Source organism: Saccopteryx bilineata, chromosome 2 (genome assembly GCF_036850765.1).
Source record: "Saccopteryx bilineata isolate mSacBil1 chromosome 2, mSacBil1_pri_phased_curated, whole genome shotgun sequence".
Taxonomy (NCBI): Eukaryota; Metazoa; Chordata; class Mammalia; order Chiroptera; family Emballonuridae; genus Saccopteryx; species Saccopteryx bilineata.
Genome location: NC_089491.1, coordinates 375,388,602 through 375,408,770, shown reverse-complemented (window position 1 = coordinate 375,408,770; position 20,169 = coordinate 375,388,602). Strand labels below are relative to the sequence as shown.

The 20,169-nt window shown below is 41.7% G+C and overlaps 1 protein-coding gene and 1 pseudogene across 3 annotated transcripts in view; one reads left to right on the top strand and one right to left on the bottom strand.

The window, feature by feature from the left end:
* FBXL20 (F-box and leucine rich repeat protein 20) overlaps positions 1-20,169 on the bottom strand; it is a 116,226-nt gene that overhangs the window by 50,165 nt on the left and 45,892 nt on the right. For all 3 annotated transcript variants that reach the window (XM_066263756.1, XM_066263755.1, XM_066263757.1), the window contains exon 2: positions 16,393-16,454. In XM_066263756.1, coding sequence (XP_066119853.1) covers positions 16,393-16,454 — 62 coding nt within the window. The remainder of the gene's footprint in view (positions 1-16,392; positions 16,455-20,169) is intronic.
* LOC136325039 (large ribosomal subunit protein uL30-like) lies at positions 4,989-9,532 on the top strand (annotated as a pseudogene).

The following is a 20,169-nucleotide window of genomic DNA, read 5'->3' as shown; positions in this document are numbered from 1 at the left end:
TGGAGCAAAGATGGCCCGGGCGCTGGGGATGGCTCTGTGGCCTCTGCCCCAGGCGCTAGAGTGGCTCTGGTCGCAACATGGCGACGCCCAGGATGGGCAGAGCATCGCCCCCTGGTGGGCAGAGCGTCGCCCCTGGTGGGCGTGCCGGGTGGATCCCGGTCGGGCGCATGCGGGAGTCTGTCTGACTGTCTCTCCCTGTTTCCAGCTTCAGAAAAATGGAAGAAAAAAAAAATACCAATGACATACTTTACAGATATAGAACACATAACCCCAAAATTTATAAGGAACTAAAAAAGAATATGAATAGCCTCAGCAATATTGAAAAAAAAGAATAAAGTGGGAGGTATCACACTTCCTGATATCAAGTTATACTACAAGGCCATTGTTTCAACACAGTTTGGTACTGGCATAAGAAGAGACATATAGATCTATGGAACATAACAGACAACCCAGAAATAAACCCACAGCTCTATGGACAACTGATATTTGACAAAGGAAGTAAGAGCATACAGTAGAGTAAAGACAGTCTCTTTAACAAAAGGTGTTGGGAAAACTGGACAGCTACCTGCAAAAAAATGAAACTAGACCACCAGCTTACACCATTCACAAAAATAAACTCAAAATGGATAAAGGACTTAAATGTAAATCGTGAAACCATAAGTATCCTAGAAGAAAACTTAGGCAGTAAGCTCACCAACATCTATCACAGCAATATCTTTGCTGAATTATCTCCACAGGCAAATGAAATAAAAGACAGGATAAACAAATGGGACTATATCAAACTAAAAAGCTTTTGCACAGCTAAAGACAATATGAACAGAATAAAAATACAAACCACACAATGAGAGAACATATTCGACAATACATCTGATAAGGGATTAATAATCAAAATTTATAAAGAACTTATATAACTCAATACCAGGGAGACAAACAATCCAATCAAAAAATGGGCAAAAGAAATGAATAGAAACTTCTCCAAAGAGGACATACAGATGGCCAATAGACAAATGAAAAAATGTTCAACATCACTAATCATTAGAGAAATACAAATTAAAACCACAATGAGACACCACTTCACACTAGTCAGAATGGTGCTCATTAACAAAACAACACACGATAGGTGCTGGCGAGGATGTGGAGAAAGGGAACCCTCCTGTACTGCTGGTAGGAATGCAGACTGGTGCAGCCACTGTGGAAAACAGTATGGAGATTCCTCAAAAAATTAGAAATGGCCTGACCTGTGGTGGCGCAGTGGATAAAGCGTTGACCTGGAAATGCTGAGGTCGCCGGTTCGAAACCCTGGGCTTGCCTGGTCAAGGCACATATGGGAGTTGATGCTTCCAGCTCCTTCCCCCTGTCTCTTTCTTCTCTCTCTCTCTCTCTCTCTCTCTCTCTCTCTCTCTCTCTCTCCCACCCCTCTCCTCTCTAAAAAATGAATAAAAATTTTTTTAAAAAATTAAAAAAAAAAAAGAAATGGAACTGCCCTTTGACCCAGCCATCCCACTTATAGGAATATATCCCAAGGACACCATATCACCAACTGAAAAAAAGAAACGCACCCTCATGTTTATGGCAGCATTGTTCACAATAGCGAAGATCTGGAAACAGCTCAAGTGTCCGTCAGTGGACGAGTGGATTAAAAAGCTGTGGTACATATATATATATAAAATAGAATACTATGGGGCCATGAAAAAGAAGTAAATATTACCTTTTGCAACAATATGGAGGGACCTGGAAACTATTTTGTTGAGTGAAATAAGCCAGGCAGAGAAGGAAAAATATCATATGACCTTACTCATTTGAGGAATCCAAGGAATAATGAGAACTGAGGAACAGAATTGAGACAGAGGAGAGATCAATGGGACCAGAGGAAAAGAGGACAGAGGGAAAGGGGATGACAGGATGGGATAAACCTGAAGGGAAGGGGGGAGGGCGCTGTAGGGACGGGGGCAAGGGAGATGGTTGAGGGGAATAGGGGGGAGGCATTCAAGGTGACCCTAGAATCTATGTAAACACAATTAATTAAAGAAAAAAATGCTGAAATAAATTATGGCACATTTATCCAAATCGACTATTGTACTTTGCACCCATTATAAAAAGAACAAGGCAGAGTTACATGAACTGACCTAGAAAAGTTGTCAGATTGCCCTGGCCGGTTGGCTCAGTGGTAGAGCATTGGCCTGGCATGCAGGAGTCCCAGGTTTGATTCCCAGCCAGGGCACACAGGAGAAGCATCCATCTGCTTCTCCACCCCTCCCCCACTCCTTCCTCTCTGTCTCTCTCTTCCCCTCCCGCAGCTGAGGCTCCATTGGAGCAAAGTTGGCCCGGGCGCTGAGGATGGCTCTATGGCCTCTGCCTCAGGCACTAGAATGGCTCTGGTTGCAACAGAGCAACACCCCGAATGGGCAGAGCATCGCCCCCTGGTGGGCATGCCGAGTGGATACGAGTGGATCCCAGTCGGGCGCATGCGAGAGTCTGTCTGACTGCCTTTGTTTCCAACTTCAGAAAAATACAAAAAAAAAAAAAAAAAAAGATGTCAGATTATTAAATGACAGAAACAAAAACAAACTATAGAATAATATTTATTTTTAAAAAATGTACACATGAACATATGTTATGTGAGTAGTGTATATATCTATTGATAGATACAAGAGGACAGGGCAATAACGACAAATATATGTCATTACACATTTGTCCAAACTCATAGAATCTACACCACCAAGAATGAACACTAACATAAAATATGGACTTTGGCTGATCATGATGTGTCAATGTAGGCTCATCCTTGGTCTAAAAAAAAAGTCCCATTCTTATGAATGATGTTGATAATGGTGGGGGCTGTGCATGTATGAGGGCAGGCAGCAAATGGAAAATCTGTACCTTCCTCTCAACTTCGTTGTAAACTCTCCTAAAAAATAAAGTCTTTAAAAAAAAAAAAGAAAAGCTGAAGGAATAAAAAGTATAGCAATGAGGTCTGTGCTATTAGATCTTGGCATTTTAGCCTCTGGCTGCTCATACATAATATACTTTTTGTTCTCTCACCAAAGTAAATACATAGATTAACTACAGTAGCAAACACAAGTAAAAATGTATCATACATGCACTGCATAGAAAAAATAGCTTATGTTTATATAAAGAGTTATATATGTAACTTTTTTGTTAAAAATCAGTATAAAACAAATTATACTGACTTTTCTTGGTATTTGATAAATATATCACTTGAATTCTCTCCTCTCACACACACACACAAAAAAAGTTAAGTGTTGTGGACCATTAATGGCAAAAAGCCATTATAGATTCGAGGCTTGGCAGGGGGCTAAGTTCTCCCCCCTCCATCTCCATATTTGGCTTTGATGCTGAGTGTTTGCACCCACTCCACTTCCTTCCTTGGATTGCAAGAAGCAATATACATGCCCTTCCTCTGACTCTGTTTGTTTCAGATGTTTGTAAATTTCACTAATGTATCCTGTTTTTGCCTTGGGAGAGTTCCTGTCTTAGCCTTTGATGTGCAACTTTGTATCAGGGTCCTTGATTTGCATAGGTCCATATAATAAAGCGAACTGGGGCTGTGAGGCACTCAGATGCTGCCAGGCAGTTTGAAGAGTCCTCCCGGTCCCATTGGTTTTGTTCTGACAAAGTGTGTTTCCTTAATTCCGCACCGTTATTTGGAAGCTGTGCTGGTCCGCGGCAGTTAAGGAAAAGAATTTCATCTCACAGCTTTCATGAAGAACATCAACTGTCATCCTCTACAGTGAAACCTCATGGGGAATTAAAACCTGTGTGTCCACGCCCTGGCTGGTTGGCTCAGCGGTAGAGCGTCGGCCTGGCGTGCGGGGGGACCCAGGTTCGATTCCCGGCCAGGGCACATAGGAGAAGCGCCCATTTGCTTCTCCACCCCTCTGCCGCACTTTCCTCTCTGTCTCTCTCTTCCCCTCCCGCAGCCAAGGCTCCATTGGAGCAAAGATGGCCCGGGCCCGGGCGCTGGGGATGGCTCCTTGGCCTCTGCCCCAGGCGCTAGAGTGGCTCTGGTTGCGTCGGAGCGACGCCCCGGAGGAGCAGAGCGTCGCCCCCTGGTGGGCAGAGCGTTGCCCCTGGTGGGCGTGCCGGGTGGATCCCAGTCAGGCGCATGCGGGAGTCTGACTGTCTCTCCCCGTTTCCAGCTTCAGGAAAAAAAACAAAAAACAAAACACCTGTGTGTCCATTAAATATACAGTACTGTAGTATAACGCTTTTCAAAGTTTCTATTTATTATTTTGTATGTATATATTGTCCCTTACTGTCAGAATGCCCCTTCTTAAAACTCAGTGGACCCTTTGCCAGCATTACTCTTCTGTTCCTATTTTTATTTACTGCAACTTTTAATTGAATCTGGATGAACTGTGTCTAAAGAAAAAAAAAAGTAAATAGAGCCTGGAAATGACTGGCAGGCACTCTCTGAGTAAAATGCACATTTGATCTTTCTGCTTATTTTGTTTCTTTGGTATTGTTCTAGATAATTAAGAAGACCACAAAACTACATGCTAGATAAGAGAAAGACTGGTTTTCTGTTCTTTGACTTAGGAATATCTGCCAATTTGAACCTTAAAGTTGAGAGATGATCACTTTTGATAGTCTTGGAATCTGATCATATCATTTTATGGTCTATGGGTAAAAAATAGAATTACCAGTAATATACATAACATTTTTATAGCACTTACATACTATGTGCCAGGAACTCTTCTAAGCACTTTACACTTATCAACCCTTTTGATCCTTAACCCAAAAAGGCAGGTACTGAAATCCTCAATTTACAGTTAGTAAATTGACAGAATCCAGGTGGTCAGATTCCAGAGTCCATATTCTCAACTACTATGCCTTTAAAAGAAAGAAAAACACATTTTTCTGGCTGAAACCATGGAGTGTACAGAAGAAAAGATTCCTAAGAAAAAGCAAACGAATTTTGCAGAGCTGAAGATCAAGTGGGTCTGAGAAAGAAGTGTACCCAAAAGATGCTTTGAAAGGCAAGGAGGAAGCTCATGTATGAAAAAGCTAAGCACTATCACAAGGAGTATAGGCAGATGTACGAAAGTAAGATTTAAGTTGCTAAAATGGTAAAAAGAGCTGGCAACTTCCATATATATATATATATATATATGCATGCCTGTGGAACTCAACTAGCATTTGTCATCACGATCAGAGGTATCAATGGTGTAAGCCCAAAGGTCCAAAAGGTGCTGCAGCTTCTTCGCCTAAGCCACATCTTCAACAGCCCCTTTATTAAGCTCAACAAGGCTTCAATGAACATGCTGAGGATTGTGGAACCATATATTGCAGGGGTACCCAAACCTCAAGTCAGTAAATAAACTGATCTATAAGTGTAGTTATGACAAAATCAACAAAAAGTGAACTGCCCTGACAGATAACACACTGACTGCTTGAGGTCTTGGTAAATATGACGTCATCTGTACAGAGGGCCTAATTCATACACTCTATACCAGGGGTCCCCAAACTATAGCCCGCGGGCTGCATGCAGCCCCCTGAGGCCATTTATCCGGCCCCCACCGCACTTCTGGAAGGGGCACCTCTTTCATTAGTGGTCAGTGACAGGAGCATAGAAATACTGGTCAGTTTGTTGATTTAAATTTACTTGTTCTTTATTTTAAATATTGTACTTGTTCCCGTTTTGTTTTTTTACTTTAAAATATGTACAGTGTGCATAGGGATTTGTTCATTGTTTGTTTGTTTATTTATTTATTTATTTATTTATTTTGTATTTTTCTGAAGCTGGAAACGGGGAGAGACAGTCAGACAGACTCCCGCATGCGCCCAACCGGGATCCACCCGGCACGCCCACCAGGGGCGACACTCTGCCCACCAGGGGGCGATGCTCTGCCCCTCCTTATTAAGCTCAACAAGGCTTCAATTAACATGCTGAGGATTGTGGAACCATATATTGCAGGGGTACCCAAACCTCAAGTCAGTAAATAAACTGATCTATAAGTGTAGTCTGCCACGACCAGAGCCACTCTAGCGCCTGGGGCAGAGGCCAAGGAGCCATCCCCAGCGCCCGGGCCATCTTTGCTCCAATGGAGCCTTGGCTGTGGGAGGGGAAGAGAGAGACAGAGAGGAAGGAGGGGGGGTGGAGAAGCAAATGGGTGCCTCTCCTATGTGCCCTGGCCGGGAATCGAACCCGGGTCCCCCACACACCAGGCCGACGCTCTGCTGCTGAGCCAACCGGCCAGGGCCCATAGTTTTTTGTTTTTTTTTTTCCCCCTTTACAGGGACAGAGAGAGAAAGAGAGTCAGAGAGAGGGATAGATAGGGACAGACAGACAGGAATGGAGAGAGATGAGAAGCATCAATCATCAGTTTTTCGCCGCAACACCCTAGTTGTTCATTGATTGCTCTCTCATATGTGCCTTGACCGTGGGCGTTCAGCAGACCGAGTAACCCCCTGCTCGAGTCAGCGACCTTGGGTCCAAGCTGGTGAGCATTTTTTTTTATTTTGCTCAAGCCAGATGAGCCCGTGCTCAAGCCGGTGACCTCAGGGTCTCGAACCTGGGTCCTTGGCATCCAAGTCCAATGCTCTATCCACTGCGCCACCGCCTGGTCAGGCCCATAGTTTTTTTTTTTATAGTCCAGCCCTCCAACGGGACAGTGAACTGGCATTGAAATACTGGTCAGCCAGAGCAATCAGACAAGACAAAGAAATAAAAGGCATCCATATCGGAAAAGAAGAAGTAAAGGTATCACTTTTTGCAGATGATATGATCCTATACATCGAAAACCCCAAAGAATCCACAAAAAGACTACTAGAAACAATAAGCCAATACAGTAAGGTCGCAGGATACAAAATTAACATACAGAAGTCAATAGCCTTTCTATATGCCAACAATGAAACAACTGAGAAGGAACTCAAAAGAATAATCCCCTTCACGATTGCAACAAAAAAAATAAAATACTTAGGAATAAACATAACAAAGAATGTAAAGGACTTATATAATGAAAACTATAAACCATTGTTAAGGGAAATCGAAAAAGATATAATGAGATGGAAGAATATACCTTGTTCTTGGCTAGGAAGAATAAATATAATCAAGATGGCTATATTACCCAAAGCAATATACAAATTTAATGCAATTCCCATCAAAATTCCAATGACATTTTTTAAAGAAATAGAGCAAAAAATCATCAGATTTATATGGAACTATAAAAAACCCCGAATAGCCAAAGCAATCCTAAAGAAAAAGAATGAAGCTGGGGGCATAACAATACCTGACTTCAAACTCTATTATAGGGCCACGACAATCAAAACAGCATGGTATTGGCAGAAAAATAGACACTCAGACCAATGGAACAGAATAGAAAGTCCAGAAATAAAACCACATATATATAGTCAAATAATTTTTGATAAAGGGGCCAACAACACACAATGGAGAAAAGAAAGCCTCTTCAATAAATGGTGCTGGGAAAACTGGAAAGCCACATGCAAAAGAATGAAACTGGACTACAGTCTCTCCCCCTGTACAAAAATTAACTCAAAATGGATCAAAGATCTAAACATAAGACCTGAAACAATTAAGTACATAGAAGAAGACATAGGTACTCAACTCATGGACCTGGGTTTTAAAGAGCATTTTATGAATTTGACTCCAATGGCAAGAGAAGTGAAGGCAAAAATTAATGAATGGGACTACATCAGACTAAGAAGTTTTTGCTCAGCAAGGGAAACTGATAACAAAATAAACAGAAAGCCAACTAAATGGGAAATGATATTTTCAAACAACAGCTCAGATAAGGGCCTAATATCCAAAATATACAAAGAACTCATAAAACTCAACAACAAACAAACAAACAATCCAATAAAAAAATGGGAAGAGGATATGAATAGACACTTCTCACAGGAAGAAATACAGATGGCCAACAGATATATGAAAAGATGCTCATCTTCTTTAGCTATTAGAGAAATGCAAATCAAAACGGCAATGAGATACCACCTCACACCTGTTCGATTAGCTGTTATTAGCAAGTCAGGTAATAGCAAATGTTGGAGAGGCTGTGGAGAAAAAGGAACCCTCATCCACTGTTGGTGGGAATGTAAAGTAGTACAACCATTATGGAAGAAAGTATGGTGGTTCCTCAAAAAACTGAAAATAGAACTACCTTATGACCCAGCAATCCCTCTACTGGGTATATATCCCCAAAACTCAGAAACATTGATACGTAAAGACACATGCAGCCCCATGTTTATTGCAGCATTGTTCACAGTGGCCAGGACATGGAAACAACCAAAAAGCCCATCAATAGATGACTGGATAAAGAAGATGTGGCACATATACACTATGGAATACTACTCAGCCATAAGAAATGATGACATCGGAACATTTACAGCAAAATGGTGGGATCTTGATAAGATGATACGAAGCGAAATAAGTAAATCAGAAAAAAACAGGAACTGTATTATTCCATACGTAGGTGGGACATAATAGTGAAACTAAGAGACATTGATAAGAGTGTGGTGGTTACGGGGGGGAGGGGGGAATGGGAGAGGGATAGGGGGTGGGAGGGGCACAAAGAAAACAAGATAGAAGGTGACAGAGGACAATCTGACTTTGGGTGGTGGGTATGCAACATAATTGAACGACAAGATAACCTGGACTTGTTATCTTTGAATATATGTATCCTGATTTATTGATGTCACCCCATTAAAAAAATAAAATTATATAAAAAAAAAAAAGAAATACTGGTCAGTTTGTTGATTTAAATTTACTTGTTCTTTATTTTTTTTTAATTTTTTTATTTTTTTTCATTTTTTCTGAAGCTGGAAATGGGGAGAGACAGTCAGACAGACTCCCACATGCGCCCGACCGGGATCCACCCGGCACGCCCACCAGGGGCGATGCTCTGCCCACCAGGGGGCAATGCTCTGCCCATCCTGGGCGTCGCCATGTTGCGACCAGAGCCACTCTAGTGCCTGAGGCAGAGGCCACAGAGCCATCCCCAGCGCCCGGGCCATCTTTGCTCCAATGGAGCCTTGGCTGCGGGAGGGGAAGAGAGAGACAGAGAGGAAAGCACGGCGGAGGGGTGGAGAAACAAATGGGCGCTTCTCCTGTGTGCCCTGGCCGGGAATCGAACCCGGGTCCTCCGCACGCTAGGCCGACGCTCTACCGCTGAGCCAACCGGCCAGGGCCCCTTGTTCTTTATTTTAAATATTGTATTTATTCCCGTTTTGTTTTTTTTACTTTAAAATATGTACAGTGTGGACAGGGATTTGTTCATAGCTTTTTTTTTATAGTCCGGCCCTCCAACAGTCTGAGGGACAGTGAACTGGCCCCCTGTGTAAAAAGTTTGGGGACCCCTGCTCCATACTGTTGGAAAATGCTTCAAAGAAGTAAACACTTTCCTGTGGGCTCTTCAAATTATCTTCCCCATGAGGTACAACGAAGAAAAAGACCACTTATTTTGTAGAAGGTAGAGATGCTGACAACAGGAAAGACCAGGTCAACAAGCTTATGAAGGATGAACTAAGGTCTCTATTATGGTTCTTTTTGTAATCTGGTCAGTTAAAATAGAAATAAATAAATAAATAAATAAGAGGAAAGAAAACATACACACACCTATCTATCCTGAATTCCTGGCAATTAAACAGAATGAAAAGCTAGAAGAAATGAACACTGTAAAGTTCCTCAAAGATGAGATAACCTGTGTGCAGAGAAGAGTTACCATAGCAGTCATAACCTCAGAGAGGCCTGCTTGCAATTCTGGCCCTTGGATGGCAAGTTAGGATTTGGATTTTGGTTGAGTTCCCACTATTCCCTCAGTGAGCTTCCCTGGTAAACATTTTACTTACACTGTCACAACTTCTCGCTAAGGGATTAAGTGCATTCTCTGTGACTGCACTGGGACAGGACCCTTTGAAACTTATGCCTGGTTTCCACTCCTCGGCGCCATGCACTTTTCCCTTTGCTAACTTTGCTTCGTATCCTTTCCCGGTAACAGATCTCAGACATGCGCATGACGATATGCTGAGTCCTGGGAGTCCTCCCAGGAAATGACTAAACCCTAAATGTTAGGGGTGTTCTTGGGGACCCCTAACACAGCATGACTTTATTTCAGACCAAAAAATATCCCAGCTAATTAATTTTTTCCACGTTAGTTCAGAAAGTTCATCTACCAACTCACAAATACACATTACTTATTATATTATAATTACATGCTAACACCTTCAACAGTTGAAAAAATAATGAAAAATATTTCGGATTTTTTTTTTTTTACAGAGATAGAGAGAGAGTCAGAGAGGGGGATAGACAGGAACGGAGAGATGATGATAAGGATCAATTATTAGTTTTTCGTTGCGCGTTGCAACACCTTAGTTGTTCATTGATTGCTTTCTCATATGTGCCTTGACTGCGGGCCTTCAGCAGACCGAGTAACCCCTTGCTCGAGCTAGCAACCTTGGGCCCAAGCTGGTGAGCTTTTGCTCAAACCAGATGAGCCCGCACTCAAGCTGGTGACCTCAGGGTCTTGAACCTGGGTCCTCCGCATCCCAGCCTGATGCTCTATCCACTGCACCACCGCCTGGCCTGGTCAGGCTCGGATTCCTATAAATAGTAATAATCCTCATTCTGAAACTGCACTTTGTTTTATAGCTAAAAGGGCATGTGTGATCTCAAGCAGTCTTATCCCTCATGTCATTTTTAGTTATCAATATCATCCTCAGAAGAAATATCTGAGAACAAGTCACCTTACAGTAGCTCTTGGAAAATACACAAGACTCTTTGTCTTATAAACTCTGGCACACATTTTTCAACTGGTACTCCTAAATAAATGTGTATGGCTCTGCTCTGAAAGAGAGTACTGTCAATCCTGCTAACTGGTTTCACATTAGCCAAACTGGATTACAGCTTGCCACAGCATTAATATAACCTTTGTTTCAAAAGGGAAGGAAGAGAATCAGTAAATTAAAGTTAAGTTAAAGTTAAGAGGGAACAACACTTGCTTAATTCATTGGTAACTTGGCTGTGACCTTGCAATTACAAGTAAATACAGTAGTATAGTCCTAAGAACACAATTGTCCTCCTTGTAAGTTAATATACGTTGGATTCAACAATGTAATATGTATACTCTACCAGGCGTCCCCAAACTACGGCCCGCCGGCCGCATGCAGCCCTCTGAGGCCATTTATCTGCCCTCCCTCCCCCGCACTTCCGGAAGGGCCACCTCTTTCATTGGTGGTCAGTGAGAGGAGCACTGTATGTGGCGGCCCTCCAACGGTCTGAGGGACAGTGAACTGGCCTTCTGTGTAAAAAGTTTGGAGACCCCTGCAACCAAACCAAATGTTGCATAATAGTTATTAAACTGTATTTTAGAGAACACCTACATAGTCTCAACATCTCTCCTCACAAAATATTTATCAATAACAAAGAAAAACAATTTCAAAGTGGAGCTATGCAAAGACACTAGCTTAACTAAGTGATCAAAGTTCACATCACCGGCCCTGGCCGGTTGGCTCAGCGGTAAAGCGTTGGCCTGGCGAGTGGAAGCCCCGGGTTGGATTCCTGGCCAAGGCACACAGGAGAAGTGCCCATCTGCTTCTCCAGCCTTCCCCCTCTCCTTTCTGTCTATCTTCCTCTTCCCCTCCCACAGCCAAGGCTCCATTGGAGCAAAGTTGGCCTGGGGTGCTGAGGATGGCTCCATGGCATCTGCCTCAGGCGCTAGAATGGGTCTGGTTGCAGCAGAGCAACGCCCCAGATGGGCAGAGCATCGCCCCCTGGTGGGCATGCCAGTTGGATCCTAGTCGGGCACATGCAGGAGTCTGTCTGCTGCCCCCACTTCTCACTTCGGAAAAATACAAAAAAAAAAAGTTCACATCACCTGTAATAAGCATATTAACATATGTGCCTCCTGTTGTGATAGATGGAGAAGGGCACACCACGTTTGTAATATACTTGCCAAAGTACATGACCTCAATTTAATCACGAGCAGACATCAGACAAAGCCAGATTGAGGGAAATTCTATAAAATTACAGTTCAAAAGTATCAAGATTTTGAAAGACATAGGAAGACTAAGGAAGTGTCCCAGATTACAGAAAACTAAGCAGGCATGACAATTAATGGAATGTCTGCACCTAGACTGGATCCTGGGCAAGAAAAAAACGTATCACTGGGACAACTGAGAAATCTGACCAGGTCTGTAGATCAGTTAATAGTACTGTATCAATCCTAATTTTGATAATTGTATTGTTTGATTATATAAAATATTCATTTTTAGGAAAAAGCACTTAAAAGTTTTTTGCACTATTTTTGCAATTTTTTGTAAGTATAACACTATTTCAAAATGAAGAGTTCAAATGCTGTAAGAATCAGCTCAAAGATACAAAAAAGCCTAATAAAAAGTAAGCTTTTCTTCTAGTCCGATCTAGTTACCCAGTTTCCATTCCCAGGGGTACCTGTTGTTTCTAATCATTCCCTATGTACTTTAAAGAAAATTTAAACTTTAGGAAATGTCACATTCAATGAATTTCAATAAATTATAAATATCCCAGATTGAATTTATAATAACATTTTTACTGATCAATTATCTGTTTGGTGTAATGTCAAAGATATCTAAAAGGCCTCTTTTTCTTTTTCTTTTTCTCTCTCTCTCTTTTTTTTTATTTTAGTGAGAGGAGGGGAGGCAGAGAGACAGACTCTTGCATGCGCTCTAACCGGGATCCACCCAGTGATCCCCATCTGGGGCTGATGCTCTCTGCCCATCTGGAGCCATACCACAACTGCACGTGAAGCGGAGGCTCCACAGAGCTATCCTCAGTGCCTGGGGCCAATTGGCTGGAAACAATTGAGCCATGGCTGCCGGAGGAGAAGAGATAGAGAGAGAAGGGGGAGGAGTGGAGAAGCAGAGAGTCGCTTCTCCTATGTGCCCTGACCGGGAATTGAACCTGGAACATCCACACACCACGCTGACACTACCCCTGGGCAAACTGGTCAAGGCCACAAGCCTCTTTTCTATTTGTCTTAATTGGTTTAAACAAAATCTATATTGTATATACTTAAATGCGTTCACCAAGTATGTAGTATGTTTTACAGTATCAAATTATTTCCTTCCTTTTTGGGACAGCAGTTTCACTCTGTCTTTTTTTTTTCTTTTTTTTTTTTGTATTTTTCTGAAGCTGGAAACGGGGAGAGACAGTCAGACAGACTCCCGCATGCGCCCGACCGGGATCCACCCGGCATGCCCACCAGGGGCGACGCTCTGCCCACCAGGGGGCGATGCTCGACAGAGCCACTCTAGCGCCTGGGGCAGAGGCCAAGGAGCCATCCCCAGCACCCGGGCCATCTTTGCTCCAATGGAGCCTTGGCTGCGGGAGGGGAAGAGAGAGACAGAGAGGAAGGAGGGGGGTGGGGTGGAGAAGCAAATGGGCGCTTCTCCTATGTGCCCTGGCCAGGAATCGAACCCGGGTCCCCCACACGCCAGGCCGACGCTCTACCGCTGAGCAAACCGGCCAGGGCCTCACTCTGTCTTTAATTTAGGAAGGGACTTGTTCCCATCAATAAGTATAGAATCGATTGTTTAGAACTCAAGCTCATTTCCTCACAGGAATCATATCATATGTGGTAATTAGCTTCCCTGCTTAGGTTAGAAAGCAGCCAATTGTACACAAGGACCACTTCCAATATAACATAAACTAGAACCAAATATTCATTCATAAAAATATTGTTATGGAAAAAGCATCTCCAGTGTTCTAACTTGAGAAGTCAGGCACATAGCACCCTTCTTCAACCTACCCTTTTCCAACCTCTCAACTCATGGCTAGAAAAAGAGCCAGATACTCCTAACTTCTCTTCACACTCACAAACTCTCTCACATGGCAGTGTGCTAATAAGATAAAGTGTCAAAGGTATTACAAGCATAGAGTTATATAATTCTTTACTGGCAAAACAAACAAACAAACAAAAAACCCTAACAAACCCTCGTAGATACCAGGGAACAGGTTGGTGGTGGTGGGTGAAATGGATGAAGGTGGTCAAAAGACACGAACTTCTAGTTGTAAAGTAGAGAAGTCCTGGGGCTGTAATATACAGCATGGTGACTATAGTTAATAATACTATTGTACACTTGAAAGTTGGTAAAAGAGTAGATCTTAAAAATTCTCATCACAAGAAAAAAAATTTTGTAACTGTGATGAATATTAATTAGATTTGTGTGGTGATCATTTTAAGATTTATGTAGATATTGAATCATGTTGTACACTTGAAAGTAGTATCATGGTTTATGCTAACTGTCTCTCAAAAGAAAACAAAAGAGATAGTTACTAAAGCTAGAAAGGGCAGGGGTAAGCAATGCTGCAGTCTAAAAGAATTATAGGACATGTTTTCTATGCTACCCTTATCTCTTGCCTGGAATTTATTAGCCTCTTACTGCTCTCCATTCCTATCCCCTAATCTGGCCAACACATAGTATCGAGACTAATCCTTTAAAAATATAAACCAGATCAAGTTATTCCCCTGCCATCTAATGAGGGGTCTTGTAGGCCATAGTAAGAAATTTGGGTTTCATGGCAAAAACAGAAAAACATAAACCATAGCATGGTGTGGCCAGTCACCAAAGAGCTAAATAATTTCCCTAAATCTTACTGAGTCTTAAGGTAAACTACAGTAGTATAAAATAACACTAAGTATTCAAAATAATGGCATTATAAAACACAAAAGTATATTTTAGTATAGTCAGCTTATAATAACAGTGAAGAACATGACCTACTTAAAAATATCTCTTTAAAATAGCTAAAATTTTGCTGAAATCTGAAGGCTACTCAAATTATTACTCAAGATATTCAGGATGCATCTTCCAATGGGCCCTGCGTAGTCAAGCGAGTATTGCTATTACTTAAACTATTATATTCAATTTAATTTTCTTAAAAAGAATTAAAAAACAAAACTATTGTCAACCAGCATGTACACATGCACTGCTTCCATGGAAAAATCTATCCCAAGTTTAATTTAGTTATTTTACTTTTTTTCTTAGTATCTCCAATGTGTAAAGTACTACATATTGATAGGCTATATAGTCCCTGCTTACAAGGATCATGCAATGCAGTGGAGAACTCAGGCATACAAAAATACTTAGGAATGGCAGGAATATTCTTTAGCAGCACTAGAGCAGAGATTATTGTCCACCTGGAAGCAGAGATCAGGTTGGTTAGGGGCTGACTGGATCGCAGCAGCAACCAAGAGCAAGAGGCAGCTGCCTCTGAGCACAGTCACTTGTTAGCTTCTTTCAGCTGCAAAGAGCATATACCTTTCTCTGTCATGATATTCCACGTAAGTGAACAAAGAATGGTGTGATTAGGTGCCCAAATAATAGGCACTGAAAATAATTCCTATGGCCCCTTTCTTGGACATGATTCCTAAGTCAGATGCAAATAAATTGGGAGGTGTGTGTGTGTGTGTGTGTGTGTGTGTGTGTGTGTAATTGATTTGGAGAGAGGGAGGAAGGGAGAGACAGAGAGAGAAACAGCAACTTGTTGTTCCACCTGTTCATGTCGTCACTAGTTGACTCTTGTTATGTGCCCTGACAGGATTAGAACCCGCAACCTCGGCATGGCAGGATGATGCTCCAACCAACTTAGCTACCCGGCCAGGGCCAGGAGCCGTGTGTTTCGTGTTATGGGTGAGCCCAAATGTAGTTTCTACACACTAAAAGAATGGTAAAATTGTAAGTGTAATATAGGAAAAGAAACAGTTCCAAATTAACTTTTACCTTTCTTTTTTTTTTTTTTTTAAATATTTTATTTATTGATTTTCTTAGAGAGAGAGGAGTGAGAGAGAGAGACAGAGAGAGAGAGAAGGGGAAGGAGCAGGAAGCATCAACTCCCATATGTGCCTTGACCAGGCAAGCCCAAGGTTTCGAACCGGCGACCTCAGTGTTCCAGGTCGACGCTTTATCCCACTGCGCCACCACAGATCAGGCCAACTTTTACCTTTCTATCTTTAGCACAAAGGGCTGTAACTCTTCTATACAGCACTCTCAGCATATTTTGTTGCAAATACAAGTGGGGGGAAGGAATGGATTAGAATCACTCTTCCAAAAAATTAGTACTATAATAAAAATCTACTACTTCTTTCACATTATATACAAGAACAGGGCAAAGGAAAAATGAGTAAATGAAATCATATATAAGTAACATTGAGTAAGAGAAAACTTTCCAACTTAAACATTCAAAATCTTGATTTATATCTAGAAAAGACGAAGATTGCTTAACAAAAGAATCAATAAATTTACAAATTCAGATAATCCAGGTCTTATACATACATGAAGAACAGTAGTAAGCCTGCAAATTTTTAAATAGACATATATGATACACACACACACACACACACACACACACACAAACTTAAAATTAGCATTCAGACTTACCGTAACAGGAGTTCTTTGGGCAATTTTTTATTGATTACAGCTTCATCACTATTTGAGAACATCTGCAAAAATAAAATATTGTGTCAAGTGTTACGTAACATTTTATTATGTTCAACTCAACAATTTATAAGTAATCCTCATAGGAGAAAGGTAAATAAGCATAGTAGGTATTATAAGCCAAGGCCATATTTTCAGAATTCTTTAGGCTGAAACATCTTTGAGACATTTAATTTTTTCCCTGTCTCTAGAAAAAATGAACCAACAGTAGTCAGAAGGATGACAGTATGGGCCACATACTATTTGTTTTTTCACATAATAAAGTATTGAATCTTCCTATTGTCCCTAATCTTCATTTCATATATAAGAAAAATGAATTACAAAAGGTTTACTCGCTTAAAACCACATCACTACAGAGGGACTGTTTAAAAATGTCAATAAAGAGAATTTGAGATCTTGCTCCCTGACATGTCACCAGTTTGGCTTAAATAAACTCTTATAAAATTTAAAAATAAAATAAAATAAAAATAGTCCTGGCCGGTTGGCTCAGCGGTAGAGCGTCAGCCTAGCGTGCGGAGGACCCGGGTTCGATTCCCAGCCCGGGCACATAGGAGAAGCGCCCATTTGCTTCTCCACCCCTCCGCCGCGCCTTCCTCTCTGTCTCTCTCTTCCCCTCCCGCAGCCAAGGCTCCATTGGAGCAAAAGATGGCCCGGGTGCTGGGGATGGCTCTGTGGCCTCTGCCCCAGGCGCTAGAGTGGCTCTGGTCGCAATATGGCGACACCCAGGAGGGTCGCAACATGGCGACGCCCAGGATGGGCAGAGCATCGCCCCCTGGTGGGCAGAGCGTCGCCCCCTGGTGGGCGTGCCGGGTGGATCCCGGTCGGGCGCATGCGGGAGTCTGTCTGACTGTCTCTCCCTGTTTCCAGCTTCAGAAAAATGAAAAAAAAAAAAAAATAAATAATAATAATAATAATAAAAATAACATTACGGTAAAGTGACTCCCCAAATACAATTCTCATTTACTTGTTTAAGGCAGTGCTCAGAAAACTGGGATAGGGAACCTTCTCTTCTGAATCTTACATATAATGCAGCAAACCAGTAATGCTTCATAAGCACCAATAATGCTTCATAATATACCATCAGATGCATTCTTCATGCACACAAATCATCATTTAACAAATTAATAAAAAATAAACAAAGCCACCATTTCTTCCACAAAGAAGACCATGAAAGCTTGTCTAGTAAGCTACATTAAGAAAAATGCCTATACTCAAAAAAGCACAGGAAAACCAGCAAATACACATCATAAAGGAATACAGATGACTCTTCACTTCATGCAATGACCATTTACTGAATGTCCTGTCAATATCAGACACTTTTGGAGGCAATGAGATACAAAGAAGAAACGTGATCTCTGTATTTAAGGAGCTCTTGCTCTATAATAAAGAACAAAAAGAGGCAAATATTTTACTATCAGAGAAAAATGACAAGAGGTATGAGGGCAAAGGATGACACTTCTAATTACAGGTTATATCTAACCTGGGTCTTAAAGGAAGGCCAGACATTAACTAGGAAAAAATGGGGAGATAAGCCGTATAAAGGCATGGAGTCATACATAAGGTCCTAGCATTTCATGACTCAAAGTAGAAGTAATTGAGGGGAATTTGAAGGGGTAAGGAAGTAGTGGACAGAATGTACTTTGCCATCAATCTCAGACATCTAAACAGTCATTACAATAAATATTTTCTAATAACTATAATAACCTACCTTCCACCTAAATGGAAAGCCCTGGGAGGACAGAAACCATGCCCTTCATGTCTGCCATCATATTTATAGGATGGAGCATAGAGCCCGATACATGTTACGAACTCAGTAAGTCTAAAGAATAAACTGTTGCCTGACCAGGTGGTGGCGCAGTGGATAGAGCATCGGACTGGGATGCCAAGGACCCAGGTTCGAGACCCCGAGGTTGCCAGCTTGAGCGCGGGCTCATCTGGTTTGAGCAAAAGCTCACCAGTTTGGATCCAAGGTCGCTGGCTTAAGCAAGGGGTCACTCAGTCTGCTGAAGGTCCGAGGTTAAGGCACATATGAGAAAGCAATCAATGAACTAAGGTGTCGCAATGAAAAACTAATGATTGATGCTTCTCATCTCTCTCCGTTCCTGCCTGTCTCTATCTGTCTCTCTGTCTCTCTCTCTCTCTCTCTCTCTCTGTCTCCGTAAAAAAAAAAAAAAAAAAGAATAAACTGTTAGGTCGATGGTGGGGTTAGGTAATGAAGAAAACTTGTACACCAGGCTAGAAAGTTTAAACAATCCTGTAAAGAAAAGAAACTTAAACTCTGGACTAAGAGCAAGGAGATAAACTAAGAATAAACTAAAATTATAGTTCGGCCCTGGCCGGATAGCTCAGTTAGTTGGTTAGCCTTTTCCCAAAGCACAAAGGTTGCCAGTCGATCCCAGGTCTGGGCACATACAGGAATAGATGGATGTTTTTGTCTCTCTCTGTCTCTTTGTCTCTCCCCCTGCCTTTCCTCTCTCACTAAAATCAATAAGTAAAATTAATTAAGAAAAATTACAGTTCAAGTATAATACGATATAGGTCTCTGTAAGATAACAGGAGCAATGGAAATGATAAAAAAAACTGGAGTAAAGCATTTTTATTTTTGTCAGATATACAGTAAGTATGGCTACACCTGCTTTTCTGTGTATGCTATGTGCTTAGAGAATCATTTTCCACACTTTCATTTTGAATCTTTGTCTTTGCAGCTTAGTCATGGCTCTTGAAGGCAGCATCTAGTCGGGTTTTGTTTTTTTGATCCAGTCTGCTACTTTGTGCCTTTTTATTGGTAAATTTAGTTCACTTGCACTTAGGGTAATTATTGATGTATAAGGATCTCCTGTCTGACCAGACAGTGGCACAGTGGCACAGTGGCTAGAGCATCGAATTGGAACATGGAGGACTCAGATTCAAAACCCCAAGGTCACTGACTTGAGTGTGGGCTCAACGGCTTGAGCGTGGGCTCACCAGATTTAGCACAGGTTCACTGGCTTGAGTAGGGATCATATACACGACCTCATGGTTGCTGGCTTGAGCCCAAAGGTCGCTGGCTTGAAGGGTCACTGGTGAGCCCAAGGTCACTGGCTTGAGCAAGGGGCAAGCAACTAGCTCTGCTGTAGCGCCCTCCCCCTCCATCAAGGCACATATGAGAAAGCAATCAGTGAACAATGAAGGTGCTGCAATGAAGAATTGATGCTTCTCATCTCTCTCCCTTCCTGTCTGTTCCTATCTGTCCTCTCTCTCTCTCACTCTCTCTCTCTCTCTCTCTGTCTCTATCAAAAAAAAATTCCTATAGCCATTTTGTTTTCTGGTAGCTCTGTACCCCCAACTGGTTTTTTTTCCTTTGTGTTTCTGACTTGTTTTTGTGTAATGGTATTCTATACCTTTTTCCTTTATTTCCTCTTTTTGTAAGTTATATGTATGTATAAGCTTTAGGTTTCAGTGTGTGCAGTTACCATCAGGTTTCTGAAAAAGGAATTTCATATACATAGTAGTCTTTTTTCTTTTGAATGTATATGATCTCCATCCTCCTTTGTAAATTCAGACCTTTACTCCCTCCTCTTGTTTTTGTTGTGACAGATTATCCCTATTTATGCTGTTTTTTGATTATCTTAACTCAGTTTTGTGACCTTCTGTTCTTTGTTTCAAGTAGAATAATTTCCTTGAGGACTTCCTGCAATGGAAGTCTTCTGGTGATAAAGTCCCTCAGCTTCTGTATGTTCG